Source organism: Athene noctua, chromosome 1 (genome assembly GCF_965140245.1).
Source record: "Athene noctua chromosome 1, bAthNoc1.hap1.1, whole genome shotgun sequence".
NCBI lineage: Eukaryota > Metazoa > Chordata > Aves > Strigiformes > Strigidae > Athene > Athene noctua.
In genome coordinates this window covers 206567091-206595076 of record NC_134037.1, presented here as the reverse complement: position 1 = coordinate 206595076, position 27986 = coordinate 206567091, and the positions used below count along the sequence as shown (strand labels likewise).

At 37.4% G+C, this 27986-nt stretch overlaps 1 protein-coding gene across 2 annotated transcripts in view; it reads right to left on the bottom strand.

Moving 5' to 3' along the window:
* The window catches only part of STK24 (serine/threonine kinase 24), a 64571-nt gene that overhangs the window by 19634 nt on the left and 16951 nt on the right, over window positions 1-27986 (bottom strand). Inside the window, exons 1-3 of one of the 2 annotated variants that reach the window (XM_074911198.1) lie at window positions 24497-24610; window positions 12744-12881; window positions 2352-2408 (exon numbers count right to left, since the gene is read on the bottom strand). In XM_074911198.1, coding sequence (XP_074767299.1) covers window positions 2352-2387 — 36 coding nt within the window. In that variant the 5' untranslated portion in view covers window positions 2388-2408; window positions 12744-12881; window positions 24497-24610. Of the gene's footprint in view, window positions 1-2351; window positions 2409-12743; window positions 12882-24496; window positions 24728-27986 lie in introns of those variants that run through there. The other variant, XM_074911190.1, reaches the window with a different exon arrangement.

Sequence of the window (27986 nt, the reverse complement as noted above, 5' to 3'; positions counted from 1 at the left end):
TGCAGCAGAACATAACACTGAAAATCAATGAAGCACACACAAGATGCTTAAAATACATTTCCATGATGATTTCAGTTCTGTGTCACAGTTTCTTCGACAACATTTAAGGATGTGACCAAAGACTCTGTACTATTTCTAGGCAACAACCTATACGGTTCAAGCCCAGAAGGCAACTGAGCACTACGCAGTCATTCACTCACCCCTTCTCCCTCAGGAATGGGAAGGAGAAAATAAAGTAAAAGGCTTAAGAATTGAGATATGGACAGGGAGGGATGACTCACCCATTACAGTCATAGGCAAAATACAGACTCATTAGGGGAAGAAAAAAAGAACATCACTTTAATTCAGACACTAACAAGGACAACACTTAACAGACACAGTAGGACCGTGAAAAGCATTGTCACATCCAAAACCACCTTTCCCCCACCCTGCCATTCTTCCTGGGCTCAGTTTTGTTTCCAATGTCTTTACCTCCTGCCCCTTAGTGGTGCAGGGGGCAGGGAATGGGGTTATGGTCAGTCTGCCACTCCTTCCTCCTCAGGGAGGAGGACTCCTCGCATTCTCCCCTGCTCCAGCATGGGGTCCCTCTCATGGGAGCCAGTCCTCCACAAACTGTCTCCAACATGAGTCCTTCCCACGGGCTCCAGCCATTCCCCTGCTGCTCCAGTGTGAGTCACCCCCACATGCTGCAGTCTCCCAGCACTGAACTACAGCAGTGGGGATTTCTTCTTTCCACAGAGTCCCAACCTCCTTCAGGCACAGCCACCTGCTCCAGTGTGGGGTCCTCCACAGGCTGCAAGTAGGCATCTGCTCCACCGTGGACCTCCATGGTGTCAGGGGGGCAGCCTGCCCTGTCTCACCATACAGCAAGGGGGTCTCTGATCTGGTGCACCTCCTCCTCCCCTTCCTCCTCCTTTCTTCCATGGACCTCGGTGTTGGCATAAGTGCCTTCCTCCTCACAACTCCAACTCTTCCTCCCAGGTTCCCCTTCTTAAATACGTTACTGTAGAGGTGCAGCCATTGTTGCTAATTGGCTTGGCCTTGGCCAGAGGTGGGTCCAACTTGGAGCCAGGGGAGCTTCTAGAAGCTTCTCACAGGGGGCCACTGCTGTAGCCCCCCTCCCCCACTACCAAAAACCTCTGTCACACACACAAGCCCTCACACAAACTTAGGGAATAAACACGGTCATCACACAAGCAAAATGTGTATGACTTAAAAAAAAAAAGACAAGAAAATATAACATCTGTTTTCTTTCTGCTTTTTTACACTTTTTTGAAGCACAAAGTAACTAATAATTTATAAAAACAAGCCCAGTTTCTAATAATTTTTTCCTGACAGAAGAGCAATCACAACAATAAACTTTTTCAGCATATCTTTATGGGGAACATTATCAATTGCTACACAACCACAGAACTCCTGGAGTGGAAACTAAAGGAACAACTGCAGGAATCCCGCACTTGCTACCCCTCCTGTCTTCTGGATGTCACCAGCAGAATCCCTCTACACTAACCTTTTTCCTTCCACTCTTTCCTTGAGCAGCTGAGATCAGCAAGCTATGCTACAGACATTCCACCTCAATCAGTACGACAATTTCCACATACTTAAAACATCCATTTTCATATCTATAATAGTAGTTTCTGAATCCACAATAAATAAAAGATGGTTTGTGATTTTGTTGGGTTTTTTTAATAGCTAAAGTGAATGGACAGCATCCAGTCATCGAAAATATAATCTGCACTGAACCTTTTGAATCATGATTTAAAATTAGGTACTTCATCTGACGGGCAGAATCTGGCACTTGCACTTGTTAAGTTCCATACAGTTGGCGACTGCCCAGCTCTCTTGTCTATCCAGGTGTCTCTGTAAGGCCTGTCTAACCTTGAGGGAGCCCACAGGTCCTCCTATTTCTTTGAAATATATTCTTTAACACCAACCTAAATTGTGCTTCTGTCTATCTAGACTTCAACAAGACTTCAAACAGGGAAATTTGGGGGGGGGGGGGGAGAGATATATTAAAATGTATACAATTAGAAGGACTTGTAATGGCAAAATTAAAGAGACAGAAAAAAGTATTTTCAGCCACTAGTGCTCTCCAGCTGACTGAAGATTAGCATTCCAAGATGTTTATATCCTTCTTCCAATATTATGTTGCTTAGTTCCCTTCCATTTATACAAATAATCGGTCTTGCCTCATGGAAAATAACATTTTCCTGACTTTGACAAATACTTTTTCTCCTTTACTGGAAGCAAACATTGTCATAGCCAAATGACATGTTATAGTTTCCAGAATTGTAAGATAGGAAAATAATTATGAGGGGTAAAATATGAAAAATCACACATAATCTACTTACTAGATCAAGGGCAGAGCCTCCACCCAGATATTCCATTATTATCCATAATTTTGTATCCTGCAAAACAAAAGCAACAACAACAACAAAAAAGAAGTTTAATAAAATAATCAGTTCTGAAGTTAATGGGACTTGTTCCATTCTTTTGGGGGAAGAAAATCTACAGTTTTGAAATTCCACTAACATTTAGCTGTTCCTCCAAAATATATTTGGATTATTCTTTAAGATCTATTATTTTTAGTCCATCTGATAAGGAATTAATTTAGTCTTTCACAAGCTACTTACATAATTGCATATGTTCAAGAAAGTTTAATTCTGGTTCTCTAAATTAACAAAAGGAAAGCTACTTCACATTTGCCAATGGGTAAGAGCACAGACATTAGAAGTTCATTCCTTCCAAATAATGTCACACTCATGTTCATTTCATGGTACCTCTTTTTTGTACTGATAGTAATACTACTAGAATATAAACAGTATCCACAGAAGAAGAAACTTCTCTTCAATCCCTACCAAAGAGTCAGGTAGCAGAAGGAAACCTCTTGCCTTTATGCAGGCTAGAACTGGACAAATATTCTGAGCCTGAGTTCATCAGCACATTAACTCCCAAAAGCCACTCAGTTCTTAGCACACACCTTAGTACATTTTGCAAAAGTATCTTCCGAGACAAGAAAGAGACAGACAGGGGCCACAATGAAAATGGAGGAGAAAATAAGTTACATTTTAAAACTCTGATTATAGACATTCAGAATACCAAATAATAATTACATTACATACAATATAATTCATTTCCTTAGAAAAAATGTCCCGATTCTGTTGATTATCTTTATTCGTACAGAGACTCCAAAATATTTTCTTTAATAAGCCTGACTCCTGTCTAGGTTGAATTTAATTTAAAATGTCTTCCTCACATCTCTGCGTTGTTTCATTTTCTTGAACAGCCATCTGTCTCTGACCTAAGGAAGAATACAGGTAAATTTTCTCCACTAATGCTTATGCATCTAATATATGGTATAGAATTTTGGACAATTGTGTCGAAGAAAGATGAAGCTAATGAGTAGTAAAGATTATTTGAGATAACTGTAGCAATTTGCTAGCTTTAGCTAGTAAAATAAAAGCTAACAACAACAACAAAAAAATCAAGCTATAATATTCTCAAGAGAAACCTTGATACATATTATAGGAATGTTAAACGCAAGATACACAATACACTATGCTAAGTCTGGACCAAATAATTTCTTTCCACTGTCTGCAGCATCTTATTCCTAAATACACTAAAAGAAGCAGTTAGTCCAGCTTTTCCTTTGCAGTACCAGCCTTGAAGTGTGTTTTAAAGCAGGCCACAAATATACCAGATAAATATTCAAATGAAGTCGATGCATGGAACATATGGTGGGATTTGTTTTAGTTTTTATGGTTATCAAGTTATATTATGGTTTGTTATTTTTAACTCTATGTACCAAACATTCACAGAACTTCTAGCATAAAAATATAGGAGCACATAAATAGCAACAATATTCATGTACTTTATCCTGCAAAATAAAACTCAATATAAAAATAACAGCTCACAGCCAGGGCAGGTAAGATTCTGAATACTCATCTATAAAGATGGATTAAAATTTTTAGAAAAGTGATAAATGTATTGCAGAACATAACTTTTGCTAAATCCCCTAAAGGATTAGAAAATTTTGGCCCTTAGTACGTACTCAAGCCTTTTAGTCATTATTATAGCTGTGGTTCCATCTGCATCTGTCCCCTCTCTGGTCTCAGAATGCACATTCAGTAAGTAAATGCACACAGCCCTCCTCACCTAAGTCCACTTTCACAAATTGTACTATTTTTAGTTAAGACTCTGTATTAGAGTTCCTTCATCATCCACTATTTTTAACACACAGATCCAACTAACTTTAGATACATTTCTTCACGAGTCAACCAATATTATTTGACAAACACAGTCGGGGGGGGGGGGGGGGGGGGGGGTTTACTATTCTTTTTTTTTAATATTTTAAAAGAGACAGAACACATTTTTTAGGGAGAAAAAGTAATTTTAAAATATAATCTGTCTCTACAGCATTTTGATAATGTTTACTTTCTGAAGGCACCAAAGATACTCCAAGAAATACTGCTTATCCTGAGAAAGTCCCTTATAGTACTGAAATACTTTGTTGCTAAGACTTTCTCAGAGTTTGCCTGTCTCTTCAAGGCTCCAGGTCTCTAACAGTTTGAGAACACATATGCTTCTGAGACATATCTTATGTAAATCATTTAATCTTCAGAAATCTTCCTAAACTTGATCAAAATTTTATATACATATTTTGCTTCAGCCTGATAATGCCTTTTAAAGATGCATGAAATTTCCTGAATATTAAACTTTTCTGTCCCTGTAAAAAATTTTAATAGTAATTTAAATACAAACACGTCAACTATATCACTATTTTTTATTTCAATGGAAATGTCCGGGTGTGAAAGAACAAGGTAGGGTAAACAAACTCCATGATCCTCTCAAAAATAGAAAAAACAAAACAATACCAAAAAAATAAAACACAAAACCACCAAGAAGTCAGTAAGAGATGCATCTCCTCTTTTCTATCATTTCGATTACCTCATGGATTTAAAGAGCTAACAACTTGAAATTAGATACACTTCCCCAAAAGATAAAGTCTCCACAAACACAGCTACTAAATTCTCCAGCTGAAAATTAGAAACTAGAGATAGCAGAAAATAACTGAAAAAATATTTAGATAATATAATTTTAATTTTAGTTACAAAATCATGCAACACAATTACACAAATATTATACAATTCATATTATTTTTAAATCATCATATATCCTTTTCAATTCTTTTCCTGATTTGCTCCATCTTTGCTCCTGAAACTTTCATCATCAATATGAAAGCCATGGATCCAGTAAACTCAGTAATAACCACCTTCTAAAACAAGTGAAGTATGGAAATGCAGTTGGAGAACACACACAGAACTGTATCTATATCTCAGTGTGAAGCTAAGCAACGGCAATCTGTTACAATTATGGCATCTTTATACCTGCAGCCCTAGATTCAAAGTGATTTTTAATTCCCTACGGTTTCCTCTCTCCCTTGCCAGAGAAATATTACTCAACTTCATGGATATTTTAGTTTGGTTTTTTTTTTTCCACCATTCACATTAAGTATCTAAACAGATCTAACTACTATTGTAATAAATCTTACTATCACCTTTCATTTTTTCTGGAAATTTTTTTTTTCTTTCTATTTAAAATCTGCATACATTGCTTAACAAGAAAATGCAAAGAAATGCTTTTGGTGAGACAGTTTTCATGAATTACTTAATACATAAGGCAAGTAAAGCACTACTATCAATTGACTTTGGCATCACCAGAGCAACATGCCTCCTTCTTTCCCTCCCTTCCAGAGTATCTCTGGCATGCTTCACATTCCCTAACACCTGTCACATTCCTTTTTAAAGCTGCCCAAATTCTTCTTTTTGCTTGTACTTCTCACATACTTCTGTATATAATCCCCACTTTTCCTCTCAGACACCAAAAGCACTAAAATTTCTTCCATAGCCTAGATTAGTAATTATGTATTACACATAATCACTTTTATTTTCAAGAAGATACTATGCTTATATATTGAGACTAGCAACATCCACTGCTCCATTTTAAGATCTGAAATTAAGACCAGTTTTCTTCTTTTAAGCATCAGTCACAACACAGCATTGAATTTTCTTCCAAATACATTGAAGCTATGGTGAGTCAGCAATCCAAATTTAGGATTATTATTTCCCTATAAACATAGATGAACACATTAATGAGGGCACAAGAAACACTTCCTTTTTCACAGTAGGAACAAGAGGGTTTCCTCTGATGCCATAAAACTGAGGAAAGGAACAGCTCTGGAATCTAAAAGAAGCTCAGTTACAGAAAGGCAGAGTTTCTGTAAATCCTTTCCAAACTAGTTTGCTCTTCTTGAGGTCTGACTTCTGATTTTAACTCTGTAACCACGCAAAAACCTTACAATAGCAGCTTTGCCTCTAATGAAGTATTCTCCATTGTCACTGTTACACCGTGAAAGTATTTGTAAAATAAGTGTAGTCACAGCAAGTAACTTCTCCTAATAAGTAAGAATCAAGGACTATACACCGAAAAAAAGGCCATCCACCAAATAACTAGTCTCAAGTCTCAGAAGTACACTTCAACTGAAATCAAAGGAGTACAGAAGACAAAGAAATAAGTAATCAAGATTAAAATTCCTGTATATAAGTCCTTATGAAGTTAATAAAACTTCTAAATAAACATGGAGAGGCCTATCTTTAGAGATGACACTTTTTTTTTTTTACAGGAACATACTCACACATTTCTTAGCACTGTGGTATTATATAGGAGAGATGACCTTAATCGATCAAGTCACAGTATGTATTGATGAAAAAATGTTTCTAAATCACCTTTCTCGAGGAAGGAGAGGTTGCAGAGGGAAACATAACACAGAGCCACAAAAGAGGACTAGAAGGACTCACAAGTAAGAGCACCAAGCCACCTCTACAGTAATTTAGAATTTAAGTATTAAAAAAGTCAACTAATGTAATTGAAAACACTAGAATAGTGAGCAAGTTTGTTTATAAGTGAAATAAAACCCTCCCCCTCCCCCCATTGTGAGAAAGATCATTTCCCACTTTAAATATATGGTACACTATTGGCAGCAGAATAGAGGGTATTTATAAGTTTGTATAAAAGCCATTTAGTTCTAGAGACAAATCTCCAAATTCCACTTAGAATCCATATTTACAAGCACTTTTAACTTATGTCAACAATCACAAGCTAGAAATCACATACTTGATTGCAATAATGCAAAAGATTAGCTAACCAAAATAAGAACTAACTTAAGTTGATCTATGTATGAAAAGTTTTACCATCACTGGCTTAGTAGAAAAAACCTACAGTATTGAAAAACAGAAACACAATTTCTTGGACAGAACCTCAACTAACCTGAAAAGAACAAACTAGTTCCAAAAGTAATACGCATTGCACAATGCGATGTGTGACACTGTTCAATAAACATTTCAGCTTAACTGGTATATATGCCAAAGTAATGTAGGCCAGAAAATGAGACATATTTCAAATACTGGTATAAATTTACTAGTTCTTCAGCATAAACAAAAACAAAAAAAACCCAAACTGATTAAAAGAACCTTGAGATACACAATGTATGCAACAGGATAACCTCTCTAAGTTGCATTCCTGCTGCAGTTTGTTACTACTCCTCGTGGAGATTTGTCCTCTGTTAACTTCTTACATAAAAACACCCACGGAAGTTTGACAGCTGTAGGAACCAGAAGCTTCTCAAATAGCTGCACACTGATTCTTAGATGCCTGACTTCAAAAACATGATGCAGAGATCATGGAACTTGTCTTCTATTATCTACTTTAAGCAACCCACTGATTCCCTGTTTTGGAAGGAAAGAAGGATTATTTTTTTTCTTTTCAGGATTTCTTCATAGTAGTGCTTTTAACTACGCCTCTAAAGCACATGCTGCTCGACAAAGCCACCAGGTGGCAGAATCACATAATGCCAAAGATGCTCTCTCACACCCCATCCCTAACAAAGAAGGTCCGGCCCCAAATGAAGCTGCACAACCCACTGAAGAAAAGCACAAAACCACCTGTTTAAAAGGAATCTGAAAACATTTATCACTGACACCCGTCATAAAAAGAGGAAGAAATTATTAACCAAAGAGAAAAACACCTTAAGGAATATAATCGCTCATATATCTTAATTCTTCAAAATACTTTCCTCACAATCATCAAGTTCAGCTTCAGGCACCATTTTATTCATTCACCATCTCCTTTCAACACCAAGTCACAACAGTAGTCACTGTCTTAGTATACAGAATGAAGAATAGGCACACCCTGGCAACTGAGTTCTCATTATTTATCAACTCACATGCACATCTGTGAGCTTATAGATAGAGATAAGATACTGATTGATGAGAAAAAAGGAAGTTTTGTGCAATGCCATAAATGATCCACTGAGGCATTGACAAGAAATGGAATTTATGTATTTGTGGTTCCTGCTTCTCTTAGACAAGCTCAAACCCTTCCACAACACCACTAAATGTTGCCAACTGTCTCAAATTTGAAAATCTGTATCAAGAAGTATCAAGACCTCCAAAATATTTTAAATGCCCTTTCCCTGGAGTTTATCCTTTCATAAATAAAGAATAAATATACAAGACAATTATTATTTTACACTTTAGAGAGAAGGCAGCTATTAATTGATATCTTGCCATTAGATCCTTGAAACTCATCTGGATTTGCAAACTTTCCAGCTGTTAGTTAACTGTTCCATTTCTAGACCCACAGATTAGTATTAGAACAGGTGTACCACTTGCCAGGAGTGAGTTCTTAACACAGTACAAGGTGTTATTCAGCAAATACATGGTTTTAGCAAGGAATACATTCAGCTCTACCTCACAGCCTCAATTCTTGTCATTTCTTGACTAGTTATAAATATGACCTATATATATTATTGGTTCAATTTAAATCTAATCAGAACTAGATCCAGTGCTGCCACATGTTAACACTGAAAAATGAATAGCATACCACTATCTCCTTTCATTCCATTCTTTCCAGTACACAGTTCTTGCACAGAGGAGGTAAGCAATGCACCCTTGAACTTCAAACAGCCTATCCAAATGCCAGATGGATTGCTCTATGTCATATTATAACTCTTTTGATACACAAAAGGGATATGACAAAGGATAGAATTACTGATGGCAAAAAAAAGGTATTTATACTTCAGTTTCTCCAAAATTTGAACACCATGGCTACCCAATTCCATTATCGTAAGTAGTAAACAATCAAGCCCTTTCCATTGCAAATGGACAAACATTCTACCACTCCATATCTAGGGTCCTACAACCATTTAACAGGTATCAAGAAAGGCTATAATGTTTTTACATGCTTTTGGAACTGTCTTCACAGACAACAAATTCAGAAAAAGAAAAATCTTTTCGTGTCAATTCACACCACCGTTCTAAGACAGTATAGTTTGTTCTTAAAGGCAACCTCAATAAGTACTACTGGTTTTCTTCTCTATCTGATTAAGAAAAAATTCTCCAGCCTCATTACAAGGAATAAAGAATGCCACCATCATTCCAACACTTCCCAGGAAGCAGCATATTGAGTTCCATCATGCAGCTAATCCTTCACTTGACCTTTCCCTTGACAATCTATTCATCTGCTAATGTTCTTCCATCAATTTCCACCTATTACTACAACACAAGCTTGTATAGATTGGTGTATCATTTTATAAAGAGGAAAGCTATTTGATTATGACATTACAGATTTCATTAAATAAAAACAAACTGTAATATTTCCTTTAGACACTTGTTTCAGAGCACCTGAAAGTCAGATGGCATGGGAAGACAACTGTTGACTTTGAAGAACATGAGAAACTATTTTATGAGAGAATAAGGCTAAGACACTGAGTTTGCCTTAGCCACCAAAGATATCCTCTGGATATAATCCTCTATTTCCCCCTTTCCCCTCTCCCATCCTGTCACAACTAACAGTCCATGTTTTAGAGCAGAGACTTCAAGTATTGTCCAGTGTTCTAGGAAAGGTGAAAAATAACTGAAACACCAACAGCTGCAGTGAACTGGCCATCTTTAGCCTTGGAAATTAATACCCCGCTTAGGCATTTTGAAATATAAGAGGAGCAAAAGCAGATGTTATGAAATACAGATTAAGATAATCTATTCACCAAGAAAGTATGAGCAAAAATCTAGACATGCTGAAGTAGATCATCTGGTATACTACTAAAGAGAAGAGTTAAAATTTATTTTGCTTCTTGAGTGATTGAATTTTACTATCAATTTGAAAGGCTCCAAAGAGAAAGAATGGGACTGTTTAGTTTGAGGAGCAGAAGGCTAAGGGGACACCTCATCACTCCCTGCAACTATCTGGAAGGACATTGTAGAGAGGTTGGTGCTTGTCTCTTCTCACAGGTAATTAGCAATAGAACAAGAGGGAATGGCTTTAAACTGCAACAGGAGAGGTTTAGACTGGACATTAGGAAAAAAAATTTCACAGAAACAGTGGTCAGACAGAGGAATAGGCTGCCCAGGGAGGTGGTGGAGTCACCAACCCTGGATGTGTTTAAGGGTCGTTTAGATGAGATGTTGGCAGATATAGTGTAAGGGAGAACTTTGTAGAGTAGGGCTGATGGTTGGACTCGATGATCCCAAGGGTCTTTTAGAAAGAACTCTAGCAATTCTCAGCTCCGTTTCTACTGTTCCTTGCTGAACTCCTAGAGAAGTAGGCATAAGAACAAATTTATCTTAAAAATCCAACAAAACGAAACCAAATAGAAATACCACTGACACTAAAAGGCTGCTCAAATGAAGGAAATAAGAGATGCCTTTGTTTCCTTCACATCTGCTCACAAGGCAGGGCAGCCCACTATCAAAAATAAACTATAATAATAAATAATAAAAATAAACTATATTTGTAATTTAGCGTCTTACAGGAACAGAACAAACTTGGTAAGGTTTACACAAGCTGCAGCATGCTACTGCTCATTTTGGCGCATTCAGTAATAGCATGTAGAGATAAAAAAGAAGTATTAGAATAATTCTCAGAAAAAGATTTGAAGTTTTCTGAAAGTTTCCTTCTTTGAATTTGAGTATTTGTTTTGTCTTTTTGAATACCAGAAAAAGAGGTATAGAAATAACACATCATGGAAAGACTATACATTAAAAAGAAAAATCCAAATCCCTACAGCTGAACAACACAACATACGAAGCATAGATTACAAAAGAAAAATTTCCAATTAAACTAAGGAAGCTGACTACTATAAAAGAAATACCAGCATTTGGGGAAAAAAAAAAAAAAAACAACCCATAAAAACAACAATCAAACATTTGAACAAAGTCAAGCAAAACCCAATCTAATTTAATCTATCAACACAGTCAGGACCTATAAACATTTTAAGTCCAGAGGATCTGCAAGTTGTTCATAATATCCATAGGTAAATCTCTTCCAAAGCTATATAAGTGCAGAATTAGGTGGGATATTATTTTATAGGCCGATCCATTTCTTTACTGCCTCAACAAATTTAAGTTACAATCTGGAGAACCTTTGTATTTATTATGGTAGAGCCCAGTAGGAAAGCTAGCTAGATGGCAGTTATTGGAAGTACTCTACATAGTCAGAAAGCTCTTACTTAAGTTTAAAGAAGTCAAAATAATATGCTGTCATCATAAATGGATAAAACAAGGTAAAACTTTACAAGACTTAGTAACAGATATAGCTTAAATAGTCTGACAACTATGCTCTCCAAATCACACCCTTAGGGGGAAAAAAAAAATAAAATCATCTGTTCAGCAAACACATAACTCTTATTTACTAATGGTCTACTACAGGCCCAAATATTCCCATTAAAAACAAACAAACTAAAAAAACCCAAAACCATCAAAAAACCAAGAAAGTTCCTTGTGATTCTAGTCATATTCTTAGTGGGTTTCATATGTTCACTGGAAAAAGAACAAGAAAAACAAGATCTATAGTTAAGTATTTGTAGAAGTGACCTGAAGGCAGGTGGGGAAGGAAATCACCCCTGAAAAGTCTACTTTTATAAAAAAATAAAAACAAATAAACAGCTAATATGGGATTTTTGTGAACTTCTGATGTCAGGGTAAACTTATTTTAAATTGCTCTTTCTACTAATTATTCCTTGGGCACTATTCCTTGGGAATTTGGAAGAAAACAGCTATGCTGCATCTAGGTGGAATCTCTAACAAGAAAAAAAAAAATCCTAAGGACATACGTCCCTCCAAGAGAATGAAATGCAATAATTTGTTTCTGCAGAACTTTTCCGGGATAATGATCACTAGAAATGTAAACACACAAAGAATTGGGTGGAAATCATCTGCATATTAAAGAATCATTCTGAAATCCATTTAAAAAAAAAAAAAAGCCTTTTAAAACTGTGTGGAGGAAGCAGCGTTTAGGGGTTTTTGCCCTGACTTTAACCTCAAGGATCATGAATTGAGAAAAGCTCAAGTTTGAACCCCATCCAAAATATGAAAAACAAAATAAGGTAAGGAGGGGAGTATATGTCTGAGTACAAACCCAGGAAGTATAAAATATCTTTTTCCCTTACGCTAGGGGCACATTCACAAGCAAATGGACAAGGATTGCTGACAGTAGTGGACATCTCCATGAATCTTAAGGGGGCTGCAACCTGCTGATGAGGCCTCACAGAGTTCTCAAAAAATTTTCACGAAGGAGTCATGAACAGAAACCTTGAGGAGATGGTAATGCTGTACTAAAGAATAATACCACGCTGGGGTGCAGAACTGATGAGAAGTATTTTGTCTGGGGAGCATTTCTGAGGCGCTTACCTCCTTTGAAGTCTCTTGTCGTCAGGATGAATGCTAGCTGTCCTCGGGCTGCCATCCCTTTGAGGGGAGGGAGATACAGATGAGCCCAAAGGTTCTCTTCTAAACACAAGTCCTTACTGCAAGCTGGCCAAAAGGTCCCTGCAATCAAAGAAATCATTGTGGTTTTGCATGTGGCGCATTTATGTCCTTTAATCAAGGTTTGTCAGCCATCTAACATGTTCAACCACAAAGAAAAAAAAATAAATAAATGCATCTGCTGGGTAGCCAATGCAGAACAGAGACCAAGGAAAGAGAAGAATTGTTCACTGGACACTATAAACTCCATGAAAAACACAGGCAACATGATTTTTCAGACTAAGCTTAACCACCTCAGTATACAGTACTTTATGCATGTATACATGTATTAAAAAAGCTATTTGCCTTTGGAATCATTTTCCAACACTCTGAAACTCCTGCCTTCATATCTCAAGAAGAAATATCACATTTTCATTTCTAGACATACATAATAGTCAATGTATTCTACAATCTAATGCAGCAGTCCCTCTTCAACAATAACCTCTTGCAATTACCACAGCAGTATGCAATTAATCCTTAAATGCATTCTTTTTTGCCATAAGCTAGTTGTAACAGAGTTTGCAGAGCCACTTGGTAGGAAAAAACAATGGAAGTTCTGTCACAGTACTGATAGAAGATTCCTTCTGCAGAACATTTAGCAGACTTGTGTTTGCATGCCAACATGCTAGAGCCACGAGCTCCATGTTTTCCTTAGTGTGAGTCAGCTCTAACAGTGTCCATATTCACAGCCTCTTTGGCACATTTCCTGGGCACATGCCCTTCCACCATAGAAATGAATCCTTATAACCCAGCTGTCACAAGCCTAGGCATGTCATATTTAAGCACATGATTTCCCAAAGCTCCAAACTAATGGGTAATCTTCGTTTATAACTCTTCTACCAAATTATACCATTATAGTAGAAGCAAGCAGACACGTATTTCTTGTATCGGCTGCAAAACCAGTTCCTAGCTAGTAAACACAAGAAACGTATACAACTGAAGAACTGTACACACTTCACTTCCTAAAGGACTGGGTACTCACTTCTTTAGAACACTAAGAGCACATGACTCTATACTCTTTCTCGTCCCACCTGCCTGTAGCCATTTTTCCTCTTCATGCTTCAAAAAACAGCAGTGGGAAGAGTGAAAAATACTGTCTCTTGCAACCATTATCCTTTTAAGATTTTTCTATTACCTCATGGGGCTGACAATAGCCATTATCCCCTTCCCTGTCCACCAGGGAAATAATTACTTCATAATCATGCCTATTCAGTGGTTACCTTATAAGGAAAAAAACTTAACCACAATCTGTGGCAGATCTTTCTCCCAGGAAGTCCATTTAAAGAGGCAATGAAGATCAATGAGTGACTTACATGGTTCTATGACAATGCCAGCATTTTGTTTATACACCTCTTACAGATAGTCACAGGGAAGGCAAGAAACAAAAAACGTAACCCATAACCAAAGCTCCATATGTCACTGAATTTTACATCAAATGGTTCTTAATAAAGTGTACAAAGTCCCAAAATGGGAAATTAGAAGCAAAAGTAAATCAGTATTAGTTTACGGAATCCATTCGTCTAGATAAACTGCATTACAACAAAAGCAGAACTAAGAAATGAACCTTGCATCCAATGAATACTGAGACTTGTATATTTTTCCAACAAAATGTCACCCTACTTGCACATATGTATCTGAAGCCTATTTCACTGTGGAAGTTCACATCAATAACACTCAGGTGTTTCATGAATTACTCCCCCCTCTATACCAAAAACAAACTTTCAACAGAAAATATGAGGCACAAGAACCCCTTCACCTCCACTGTCCAAAAAATCAACTGCTCTAATGCAGATGTCTATTCCTATTTATCCATTACATCCAATTAACTTAAAAAAGTACAGCTCAAATTTATTTCTCCTTTGCACAAATACCAATCCACTCATCAGTTTAACCCTTTTTTCACCACTTGCATACAGCTTCCAAGATCTTTTGCATCGCCACTCTGCAGGCTGTACATCTTTACTCCTCTTTTCCCTTCAGCTTTTCCATTCACATTGCTATTAAACTCCTTGCTTCCTTTACCAAATATTCATAGGCAAATCCTTCTTCAGAACTCTTACTAAGGAAGTTGTATGTATCAGTCCTAGAATCACCCTGGTTCTTAAGACTTCTGTCAAGCTCATTGTTCCAATCCCCAGAAATCACATAATTTTTCTGCAAGTCCCTTATTATTTTCCACTTTTTCCTCTTTACAACTCTCCTGACCTCTAGTTACTTCTAAAAATAAGTTCTCATCACACCCATCATCTCCACAGTTCCTTCCTCCCCTATGTTTTTGTTTCCTTCTTACAAATTGCTGTTTCAAGGAACTGTTGAAGAAAGTAGTGAGGGGAAAAAGCCTCAGTACCTCCAAATGACCAGTTTTATCCCAACTGTTATGCAACAGCTTATAAATTTAGTAGTATAATGAATAAAAATAGATGGAAAGAACTGTAAGAATTTAGTTGAAAACACTGTCTCCTAAATACACGAACTGCCATGGTTTAGATCTAATACAGTCCATAAAACTACTCACTGAGGAACCCTTTTGAAGTTCAATATTTTTGAGTCTAACCAACTTTTTTCAAATAACAATTGCTGAAAGTTCCATTTTAATATGCTTAATATGCCCTGTAACATACTATAATATTCTCTTACATGTGTAAAGAATGTGACTTTTCTGCTTTTGTACAACTACCTCCATACAGACCATATGAAGACCTAGAATAATTCACTTGACCCAAAGAACTGTATAAATGCTGAAGTATGTTGAAGAAACTGAGCAAAACAAACTACCCACATTAAAGACATGACACAAACGTAGTAACTATGTAAGAGCACAAGATTATGACAGAGGTACGTAAAGAAAGAAGTTGTCAATTGAAATGGCAAATGGTTTAGAAGTTAATGAGAATGTCGGATCAATAAACTGGCAGTCATCTGATAGTGCCATCAGTCACATTCTACCTGTGCAAGATGGAGAACCAGCCCACCTAAACCTGGTTGCAAATACATAAACACACACGTTTTTTTCAGCATTACTGTTGGCTGATTGACGAAGTTTCATAAACAATGATGTGCTAGTGTGCTCCCATAAAACTTTAGACCAATCTGAACCATCAGTGTACAATCCCCCCAATCATTTTTTTTTAAAAAAAAAAAAAAAAGGCACTTAGTCACCTGCCTACTCAGTATGCTGAACCACTTCAATGAAAGTTTAAATAGCCCCTGCTGCTAGGGTAAGGAAGCAGCCAGTCGCAAGGCAGATTTCGACTTCCCCTTTCAGCAGCGGCGGAAAAAAGCCCGCACCTAGATGCCGTACTAACAATCCCTTTTCAGATACCTTACAGGCCCACAACAACAAGTGGAGCAGTTAACACACAAGATACAGAAGGACATCTGACACAAACAGTATTACATACTGTTAGAAAGAAAAGTTATACCACCCTGATCTGTATGGCCAAGCTAAATACAAGGGTTCATGCTACAGCTAATTTACCAAAAACCATGGTACTTTTCTCTTCCCCTACTTCCCAATTTTGGGACCACCTGACTCCACCACTTTTTTTTTTTTTTGGCACCTGACCTAGTAATTTTGAAGCCACAGGTCTGAACTAACTAATCTGTAAGGGTTTGGGGTTTGCTCTTTTCAAGACCCAGGTTATTTTTGGAAGGGGCAGGAGAAGGCACTGGGCAAACTTGTTTTCCAGGTGAATCAAATAATTATGTTAGTCAACAGATCCTATACAAGTAAAATGACAGGAACATGAAAGCAGGATGGGGAACAAGATACTGTTGCTGCCTATTTCAGCTGCAGCTACCTGTTAGCTCTTCCTAAAAGCAGGTACCAAGATGTGAAATTATGCACAGAGTATTTCACACCATACAGAAGCCAGCAAGCAGAGCAGTACAGAGGCAGCTTTTAAGGCTATCACAACAAGCACAACAAATATATTACTTCCAATAAATTATATTTTACATTGAGTTTTCTAAATTTTTATTTAAAACAAGATCAGAATAATATGAAATGGTTAAGTGCCTAAACATTCGGTAATATATAGTTATTATGAACTCTCAGGGGTTGAGATATACTAGGGATGCTTCCAGATACACCCATACAGTAAGAATTATTTAGCTATAAAAGTGTAACAGTGCAGAACTGATTGATAAACAGGAAAATTCTTTAAGTAACCATTGTTTACTAGGTAGGTTTTCCCACAGATTCAGAAAAATAGGACAATATGATGCAGATTCCAGAAAGTGTCAATCATCCCTCGGACCAGTGAAACGAAAACAATGGAATAAAAAGTTTCTAAATTCACATTCAAAACAGTATCTTTGGCTGAAGACCATGCAAACAAGGGACTCCTTTCTCGGTTAAAGAGTACAGCAAATGGCTACAGGGAAAGACAGAAGTAGTAAAGACTAGGGGCAACAAAGCTTCAGAGTTGCAAGATAACCATTACTGAAACAGGAAGGGACCAAACTATTTTAAATCTGAAACCAGGGCCTCACAGCAAAACCACTTGTGCTACAGATAGACAAAGTTCACGGGTTCTTTCACACTCTTTTACCTTGGTCTTATTTATGGCCATTAGGGGTTGTATCAGTGGAAGCTTTCAACTTGTTCTTTAAATCAGTAGACTGACTAGATCTGAAAGCCTAGCAGAACCAGGACAGAAACTCTCTTGCTACCTCTACCTCTTTCAGGGCTGCGCAGCCAGACAGTTTCACAGTTACTATAGACAAATGAAGGTAATGCCTGCTCAACTCCTCCAGAGGCTTGTGCTGCCTGGTGAGAACAGAGCGGGTTACCAGGGGTTAGGGACTGCCTCACAAGAACCTGGGCCTCATTTTGTTCCTAACACTGCCATAATAAGAGAGAATTTGCCGTCACAGCCCCCTTCGTATTTCAGGTGCAGGAATTCCTACAGGGTAAGGCAATTCCATCTGGTTTTAGCTGAGAGAACAGAGAAGGCATGCCATCACCTCAGCCCCTCACAAAATGCAGTAATGACAACATGGCTGTAATTGTAGCAGGCAAAAAGAGAGATAGTTACAGCTTTTTTCCCATTTAAATGTGTCTAAAACCCATCCAGAGTTCAGTGACTGTGGTTTGCAAAAGTCAAGTCTGAAAGCACACCAAGTGCTGCTATGGGGCTGAGCACACAACACAAATGATGGAACATCGAGAAATCACTGTCATGTTTCACTTCTCTCTGTGCTGAGGCAGGTGCCCTTGTTGCAGCAGATTCTACAGTCCTAAAATTAAGCAGGAATCTCTGCTCTGCTCTCCCATCCTGACAATCATATTACCTGCCACAGGCTGCCTGCTATATCAAATGACAACAGAATGCACCAAGTCGATTAACTTCTGGCTGACCCACAGCATACATTTAAGGTCACATAGTTCAGTGATGCTCATAAATGTTAAAATAAACCAGTTAAATCTGTAAAGTAAAAGGACATAGACTTAAAACTTATCAAAGTCGCATAAACACCCACATTCAAAGTTACATTACGTAGATTGTTGTGGCAAGAATATTCAACATACCCACATTAATGTCCTTGACTTTCCAAGTATGCAAGCTTAGGCTTCTTTAAATTCAGCAAACACCAATTTAATAAATAACTGCAAGTGACATAAAATCCACCTCATACAAACTTTCTCAATATCTAAGCTATCTTTCCTTTAAAAAAGTGTGTGTGATTACCAGATGAAATCTGCTTAGTCTCACCACTCAGTTATTACATCTTGTCCTATTTTGGTGTAACAGATTAGAAAACACTGAACTATCAGTACTTAAACACGGAAAAGCTTTCATATATACACAGAGTCACTTCCAAACCTTCTGCTGGTTAAATAAAAATCAAGCCTGAACTCCAGTCTTTCTCTCAAATACAGGCTTTCCAAACCTCAAACTGTTCCTGAAGCACTTTACTGAATGAATTACAGTTTCCCAGCCACACTGTGAAGTGGCCATATTATTCCAAGAACGATCTCACTGATGCCATGTACACCAAAGACCTAGTCAATACAAGATTTGTTTTGGCTCAGCTACAGCATTACTTACCAACCTTATGTTCACCTGATTACCTAAAATAAACTACACATTACTTCCAGAATCACTGCTTTTCAAAAATAAATCTTTATTTCTAGAATTCATTTGCCTGAACTCGTTGTTCTACAGAGCTCAGTTAATCAAACTTCATAGAAGTGGCATCAGTTTTTTCACAATGGTATGTGTCATTTGTTAGATTTAACCAGAAGCTATTTCTGTTTTCCTGCAGTCTGTATAAAGCTTGACCTACAGCAGTAGGTATATCACATCCTAGACATGAAATAAAAACCCATACAGGCATAAAGACTAAAATGAAAATTATCAGCAGCTATCCTTTATGAACCTTACCAGCAGCAGCTCTTCTTACAAGCTTTTATTATTTTTTTCTTTTAAGAGAACCCTTAAAATACTTTTACAGAATGAGAAGTTGTCTGGATAAAAGACGGGGGGAAATAAAACAGAAGTGTGATTCTCATCAGGTTTTTAACCCAAGTTTAAACAGTTCTCAAAAGCTACAAAGTACCTCAAAAGTATCTCGAAGTTACAAAGCATGCTAGAAAAATACATCTGAAGGATGAAGAAACATGAGCTTAGAGACAGTAATATTTTTTTTTTAAATACATACTACAAGACTACAATACCAGTTCAGTATCACTAGTGCCTAGTTAAACTGGAAGCTGAAACTTACTCAGCAATCATTTGCTTTACCATTATATTCATATGTATAGAAGTCTAAGGGAATTTGAAGACTTTTTAATGTGTACATTGATCTCAGCTTGTATGCATATACATGTTAATCTCAGCTTTTAGAGTGACATACTTAAACATACATGCAAAAAAAAAGCCAAGAAACTTTATTCTTCAACCACTTAAAGAAAAATTAATTTCCTCATATATTTCTAAATGATGATCCAAGAAATATATGGAGGTTATGTAGTTTTAATAAATTAGTGATTAAAGTTATTAACTTTTTTCAGTTTTGTTATCAGAGACATCTGAATCTTGGAAATAAAACAGATTCCAAACACTTGGCCTAAAAAGGGCAAGAGAAACAACCGTAGAACCAAATCTAACTAAGCTTTTGAAAAACTGGTATATCAGAGTAATATGCAAAAAGCAGAGGTGACAGGATCTTGGACGAAAAACCTTTAGAATAAATAGCATAGCAATACTTTTGGAAGAGTTACAGTATGGCAAAACTCACAAGAGACAGCAAACAACTTCAGACAATTTTATAAGAAAAGTTTAAAAAGTAAATATATCTGACAAGAAACACAAAGAATCCCTATTCCATTACAAAGGAGGTAGTGGATAGTGTTACCTAAATTCTAAATAAGTAAACGGACCCAGAGAAGATTCAAGAATGAACTTTATAAGGATCTAAAAATAACTATAATTCTTCTATCCATGGAGCATTTAATCATATCAGAGACAGAACAGATGAACCTTTCACTTGGAAGACAGCAAGGATAGATATGGTTCCCAAAGCAGAAACAACAAAGTCACTACCTAGAAGCCTATCAAATATTCCTTCGTTAAGGAATACTGATACAGGTTTTTAACACACCATGGCAGATAAGGAACAGTAATCCCTCTAGATATATGCACCCATATAAACCATTTCACTGCAATGTGCTTTAAGAACAACATTCTAGTTAGTTACTATCTCCTGCAGCAGACAAAAGCCCTTCTTCCCAACAGAATGGGAACATGAAGACATCATATTTTAAAACGTGGCTTTAGAAAGGAGTATTTGCATTTCTGTTTTATATAAAGACCTTTGGGTTTCTTACAAAAAGATCTTCCACAAATTAATTTATATTCAGGATGACAACCTAAACTGGTACCCACTTCATTACATATTGCTCTTTTCGAATGAACTCTGACCACAGCAATTACACAAAAACTTGCAACAACAGACATAGATAACAAAGTCTAGAGGGAATGGAAGACTTGCTCTATGCAACCGATAAGCTGCTTTTTATTTAAGACTCACTGTGTTAAAGCAATAATACCTCACATGAACAGATATGGTTTAGTCTCTGCATATGGAAAAAAAAAATGCTATAAAGCAAACACTTCTGAAAAGATGAAGTTGAGATATAAAAAAATTGTAGAGTAAGAAAATTCAACAAGACATCTGGGTATATCACCCTACTCTAAAATGCAGGTTAAAATTAATGGTTTTTTAAAAAAGTAAATTTCCAGGACAAAGTAACTGTCATTAACTCAATTAACTCATTAAATGATAATACTCATTTTAAGTTGTACTTCCATGTATATCATACAGTAGACACCAAGAGCTTGATAAGCTCACAAACATCATGTGAAGACAGCAAGAGGCCACAGGCAAGTACAGCAGTATTATATAAGCCATCTAAAACTTCAAGCAACAGGTTCCATAACACACTGGCATGTATAATCATGTAACTTAATTGAAGCAGGTACGGAATAAGAGAGAATGAAGAACAATATAAGGATTTCTTAAAGGCAGATGATTCAGATGTTAAAAAAACAAACAAACAAACACCAAACAAAACAAAAGCAACACCAAAACATTCTAGCTACCTAGAGAATCTTCAAAATACAAAAGTATTAATGGCAATGCCCAGTAACCACCTTTGCTGAAAATACAGAATGTCTCAAATATCCTTACAGAATGTCAGAGCAAGTATTCTGCAATTACACAATTACATAAACCTGTTCTAGAAAGGGATTTGCTATATTAATCATCAGATCTGCCGTGTCCCAAATAGGACAGAAATTTTTCTTTTTACGAATCTTGAAACTTGTTATAAACAAATACCAAAAGTTCTCATAAAAGATACTTACTCCTAGTTAACAACTGACATGGGAGTGCTTAAGAAAAAAGTTATTACATAATAAAAGACATCTCTTCAGCTCACAAAAGGATATGCAAGAAATATATGGAAATAGAGACTGATCTAGAGCCAGAAGGAAAAAAATGAGAGAGATTGAAATTATTGGAATTGCTATTTGTCTGCCAAAAATCATTTATAGAAAATCAATTTAAAGAGTTCTCTATAAACAGTACCTCTTCCTATCCAAGGTCCACCAGGCACATGGTCGGTACACATCACACTGCACAGGCTTTAGAGAATAATAATCGCTGCAGTGACCGGCAATATAACCTATGATTCTACCATTTTCCCCCTTGCTTATTTCAAAGAAGTTCATTCTGTGAGGAAAACGTTAATATCTTTCTTGCAATTACTGCTAAAATGTCCAATCATGGAAGAAATAATGTCTCCTAATCACTCAAGACATAGAAAATTAATGTGTTGAACATTCATGGTGATGGATTATCACATTGTCAGAAATAGAGTTAAAAGACAGTCAGACCCTTAGAACTACATATGGCAGTCCTGGCTTGCAAATATAACAAAGATCTGCAGCAAATAAACCTAGATTCTTAGCCAAGACTACAAACCAAATTCCTTCAAACAATAATATGGTTCTTAAGTGTGTCTGTGTGTGTATATATATATATGACACATTATTACTATCCAATAACAACACCTGACTCTTTGCTTTGAAAGCTGATAGAACTGCAAGATGTGCCCTTTGCAAAGATTCTGTCACTTCAGCATCACCTAATAACCACCACATATCAATTTTTAACAGCATAAAGAAATTAGGTTTTTGTCTTGAAGACCAAAAGTTCTGTGGTACCAAGCGTCTTGCAAAACAACATGCATTCACAAAGAACTGAAGTAATGAATGAACATGAGTAGCTGTACATTCTACTAGCTGTAGAAAGAGCTGTAGTTTCCTCCAAGAGTAACCAAGTAATGCACAAGCATTGTTAGTACACTATCTTAGAAAACTGGCACAAGTTGGAAAAGTAACAGGCTACTCCACTTGACAGAAGTGATGCAGAAGATACAAGTATTTTCAGAGGATCCTCCTCATAACAGTAAGCACAAATATCACTAATGACACTTCCATCATCCATCCAAACCTATTCAGACTACTGAGCCCTACAGTTTCCTCTTCTCCTTCAATTAGGAAAAGCAACAGTTGCCACATTACTTTCACAAAATGGTGACATTCACTCAGTTCAAATTTGGTCACTGGATTCTCTTTTTCAGCCACATTGCTATTATATATTTTTAAAACTATTTAGTGGCATTCCCATCAATCTTCTATTTTTCTTGTATTCTATTCACTTATCCTATAAGATCTTACTGTTCCTCCTCTAAAATGAACAGATCTGAAGCAGAAACAGTGCTGGTGAAAAATACCACTTTTGCTTTTTTGTCATACTTAACTACCAGACTGAGAAATTTCAAAAGTAGCAATAAAAGCCATGATGAAAAATTTATCCAATTTACTGTGCTCAATTACATGTCTCCTGATGCTTCTGACATCTAAACTATACATAACTCCACTGGTGACAGGTTATCACGTCTGAAACCTTTCACAAAGCCTTCACTGATAGGCTGTCCAAGCAAACTGGTTCAAAGCACAAAGAAGAAAGGAAAAACTATCCCTGTCCATAATGCATCTCCCGGACTCCGAAAAAAGTTCTTTTTTTTTTTAGAAACTGCCAATCTCAGAAGTCCAGAGATAAAATGGGGTCCTCCCTTCAGAACTTTCACGTCTTTGCTGATAAATAGAATGCTTCTGCAAAAGCAGACTGAAAATTAGTTTGAAGGTATTTTCTGACTACTTGTAACTTCAAACCCTGTCAATAGAACAATCTCTTATCTAGACTGCCATCTCACTGTCATAAAAGAGAGTGCTACCCAGATGGGAACAAAGTCTCACCAGAGAAATAAAGTACTACCAAAAGCTTCCAGATATTTTCACTATCTTCCAGAGGTAATAAATCACTATATCCATCCAACTAAAAAACAAACCAAAACAAATAAACAAACAAACAAACCCCCCCCCCAAAAAAAAAACACCCTACCAAACCCCTCTATCTGGTACACTTAAAATGGAACTTTGAAATTATTAAAGATGGCAGGGGCAGGAATGGAAACAGATTCAGAAGGCAGTTAATGGAAACCCCTTCCATTAGCTTCACTTACACAGAACGTGCTGTTTGCTAATATGCAAATAAATTAACTTTTAGATTTTAATTTTGAAATCACTCAGATCAAAGCTAAGGTTCAGTCTCCTTCGAAAAGCAACCTAAGTTCTGCCACTGATCAAACCTTAACATATACTTTCAAGCTTCACAAAACAGATGATACTACACTGCTTTTAATGTTTTGACAATTTAAATGCAGACTTAGGCTATATTTTCTGAATTTAAACAACAGTTAGAGTTACGTTCTCCTAATATTAAGAGAATACAAACGTATTACTTAGAGGATAACAAACTGATGCTATTTAAATTAATCTATTTTTGTACAGAAATAGCAACAGATGTGCATTCTCTTCTATTAAGTATGTCATATACTTCACAAAATATAGTAACTAATTCTTTCTTAGAACTGAAAGGATGAAAATGTATTTTTCTTCAACTGAAGTCTGACTGAAACCTTGTCAATGAAAACAGGCACAACTGGATAACTTGGAAAAGGATTACTTATAAAATCCAAACATCCTCATCTGTGAGCATCTTACCTTTAAATAGGATCCGTAATATTTAGTTACATATGGACTGTCACACTGACTCAGCACTGTGATTTCTTGTTGGATGTCTTCTATTTCATCTTCTGCTTCTTCTAGGTCAATAATTTTTATAGCAACCACTTTCTGAGTCCGATTGTCAATTCCTTTAAAAACTTCACCAAAAGAGCCCTTACCAATTTTTTCCAGTTTTGTAAACAGTTCTTCTGGATCTGCCTTCAGAGTCTGTTAAAAATAAAAGAAATGTTACTCAGTATTTGTAACATTAAAACGTGATATTTTTAAAGGCAAACACTTTGAATTCTACACGCTCTTATTTATTCAGCTATTCTTTTACTATCTTCACAATTAACGCGTTCTTCCTACATCTCTTAGATGCACACACTACAACATTTACGCTTCCCTGTATTATAAATTTAACACCATCCTTGTGACAGGGTTTTATCCTATCTGGCATCAGAAAATGCTGCCACCTCAATTTCTTTTTGTCTGTCAATAAACTGCACCCAGGCACCAAGAATGAAAGATTCTTACAAAGATTTGGTTTATATTAAAACCAAAATAGATCAAATACCACTAGCAATAAAAGCAAACGTTTTGTCTACCCTTTTCTCTGAAATTGGTTCCTTCCCAGAAACCAGGGTCGTACTTTCTTTCATTTTTTACATATCTCATCCTTTTAAAGATTTTGTTCTCATTCTTCAGTGCACAGACTGTTTCCTTTCACTTGATGTGGCATGCAATCCTCTTCAATTTGCTCCTACTAAGGATCACCTTCATAAACCACCATGCTTCCTCCTTACCACTAATCCTAAGGTTTTCTGGAGTAGGATTTATTTTTCTTTTTCTTCTACTCTCAGTTGGGTAAAATCATTCACTCCTAAAAAAATATCCCTTTCCCAGCTATCCTGATTTGAACAGTCACATGAAAACTATGAGTGCTCACCTAAACACACGCATGTAAGACCTCTAACACATTTGGTTTTTTCTCCACTGTCAAGTACGCAGCTACTGCTGCTCTTAGACTTCCCACTTTCAGTGCATGGATGGTAAATTCTACTGTGTACCTTCTTAATCTAACAGCAAGAAACCTTTATAGCTAACAAAAATATAATAAAATTACAATTAAACTGGAAAATTCATAGGTAGAGAAATGAAGAAAAATAGGATAGGATTATTTAGAATCTTTCCCTTAAGAAATAAAACAAACACTTCAAAAGACTTGTTGTTGCTCCTAAAAGGATGAGGTTCATGCTAACTAAGTGTAAATACACCATTGATATAGAAAAAGTCTCTTACAAGAAAAATTCAGTAATGTCTAAATAAGCATGAAACCACACAGTTCACAGTACTTAGCCAAACCTTGTAGCAGCCTAAAGAGGGGAATGAAAATTTCTAAATTACCACGGACAAGCACTGAGCCAACATTTTCTCTTTAGCAATTAAATTTAGCTTATACAGCATCTCCCTCTCATACTTCTGTCTATTTCTGCTTTCACATCTCAAAGGTTATGTAATTAACCCATGCAGCCCTGAGAGGAAAACAGTCCAGATAAATCTGCATTTCACAGCTGAATTAGGTGTTTTGAGGACCAGGGAGCTGTGACTGAGCCCAAAGATAAACCCACCCAGTTCTTCAGGCAACGTTTGTGGAGCAGTCTGGATCATGTGGCACAAACTGAGTACACTACTTCTAATACTTTGAAGAAAGCTACAAGACTACAGAAAGCTAGTTTTCAGATAATTGTTCCAGGAATAGACCACTGGTGAGATCAGTCCTAAGAAAAAACACTTTTAAGTGGTGAAGAGGGCTTTAAACTAAAGTTGCCAAGGGAGGGGAACCTCAATCCATCCCATTCCTACCAGTTTGATGCAAGTTCCAGCAATAGATGCCCAGAGCCCAGAGAAGGATCACAGGTCAGCAGGAGAAAAGCAGCACAAAGGAATTCCAGCCACTCTAGCCAGGAAGTCAGCTTCATCAGGGACTCAACTTAAATGCCTCTATACAGACGCAGGTAGCACTGGAAGTAGACAAGAGGAGCTAGAGACATGTGCACACCTGCAGGGCTACGATCTTACAGGCATCATGGAGGTGTGGTGAGATTGATCCTATGACTGGAGTGTTGGAATGGAAGGATACAGGTGCTTTAGGAAGGACAGGCAGAGGAGACCAGAGTGGGTGTCACCCTCTATGTCAATGACCAGCTGGAGTGCAGGAAGCCATGCCTGGGGATGCATGAGGAACCAACTGAGAGCTCATGGGTCAGGATTAAAGGGAGGGCAAGGACAGGTGACATTATAGTGGGTGTCTACTACAGGCCACCTGACCACAAAGAGTGAGCAGACGGGGACTGCTATAGACAGATGGGAGCAGCCTCATGTTCATAAGCCCTGGTCCTCATGGGGGACTTCAACCACCCCAATATCTGTTGGAGGCACAACACAGCAGGGCACAAGCAAACCAGAAGTTTTCTGGGATATGTTGGTGATAACTTCCTTCTCCAAGTGACAGAGGAGCCAACAAGGAGAGGTGCTATGTTGGACCTTGTTCTCACCAACAAGGAGGGGCTGGTGGGGAGCATGAAGCTGAAGGGCAGCCTTGGCTGCAGTGACCATGAAACAATATAGTTCAAGATCCTTAGGGCAGCAAGGAGGGTGTGCAGCAAGCTCACTACCCTAGAGTTCAGGAAAGCAGACTTTGGCATCTTCAGGGATCTGCTTGGCAGAGTAGCATGGGATAAAGTCCTGCAGGGAAGGGGGGCCCAAGAAAGCTGGTTATTATCCAAGGATCACCTCCTCCAAGCTCAGGAGTGATGCATCCCAACAAAGAGGAAGTCAGGTAAGACTGCCAGGAGGCCTGCATGGATGAACAAGGAGCTCCTGGACAAGCTCAATCATAAAAAGGAAGCCTACAGAGGGTGGAAGCAAGGACAGAAAATCTGGGAGGAATACAGAGAAACTGTCCAAGCAGCCAGGGATCAGGTTAAGAACGCCAAAGCCCTACAAGAATTATATCTAGTCAGGGACATCAAGGGCAACATAAAAAGCTTTCACAGGTATATCAATGATGAAAGGAAGACTAGGGAAAACGTGAGCCCTCTCCAGAAAGAAACAGGAGACCTGGTTACATGGGACATGGAGAAGGCTGAGGTAGCCTATGACTTTTTTCCCCTCAGTCTTCACCAACAAGGGCTCCAGCCACACGGCCCAAGTTGCAGAAGATAAAGACAGGGACTGAGAGAATGAAGAACCACCCACTGTAGAAGATCAGGTTCAAGACCATCTAAGGAACCTGAAGGTGCCCAAGTCCATGGGACCTGATGAGATGGATCTGCGAGTCCTGAGGGAACTGGCAGATGAAGGGGATGAGCCACTGTCCATCATACCTGAAAAGTCGTGGCAGTCTGGTGAAGTTCCTGCCAACTGGAAAAGGGGAAACATAACCCCCATTTTTAAAAAGGGGAATAAAGAAGACCTGGGAAAC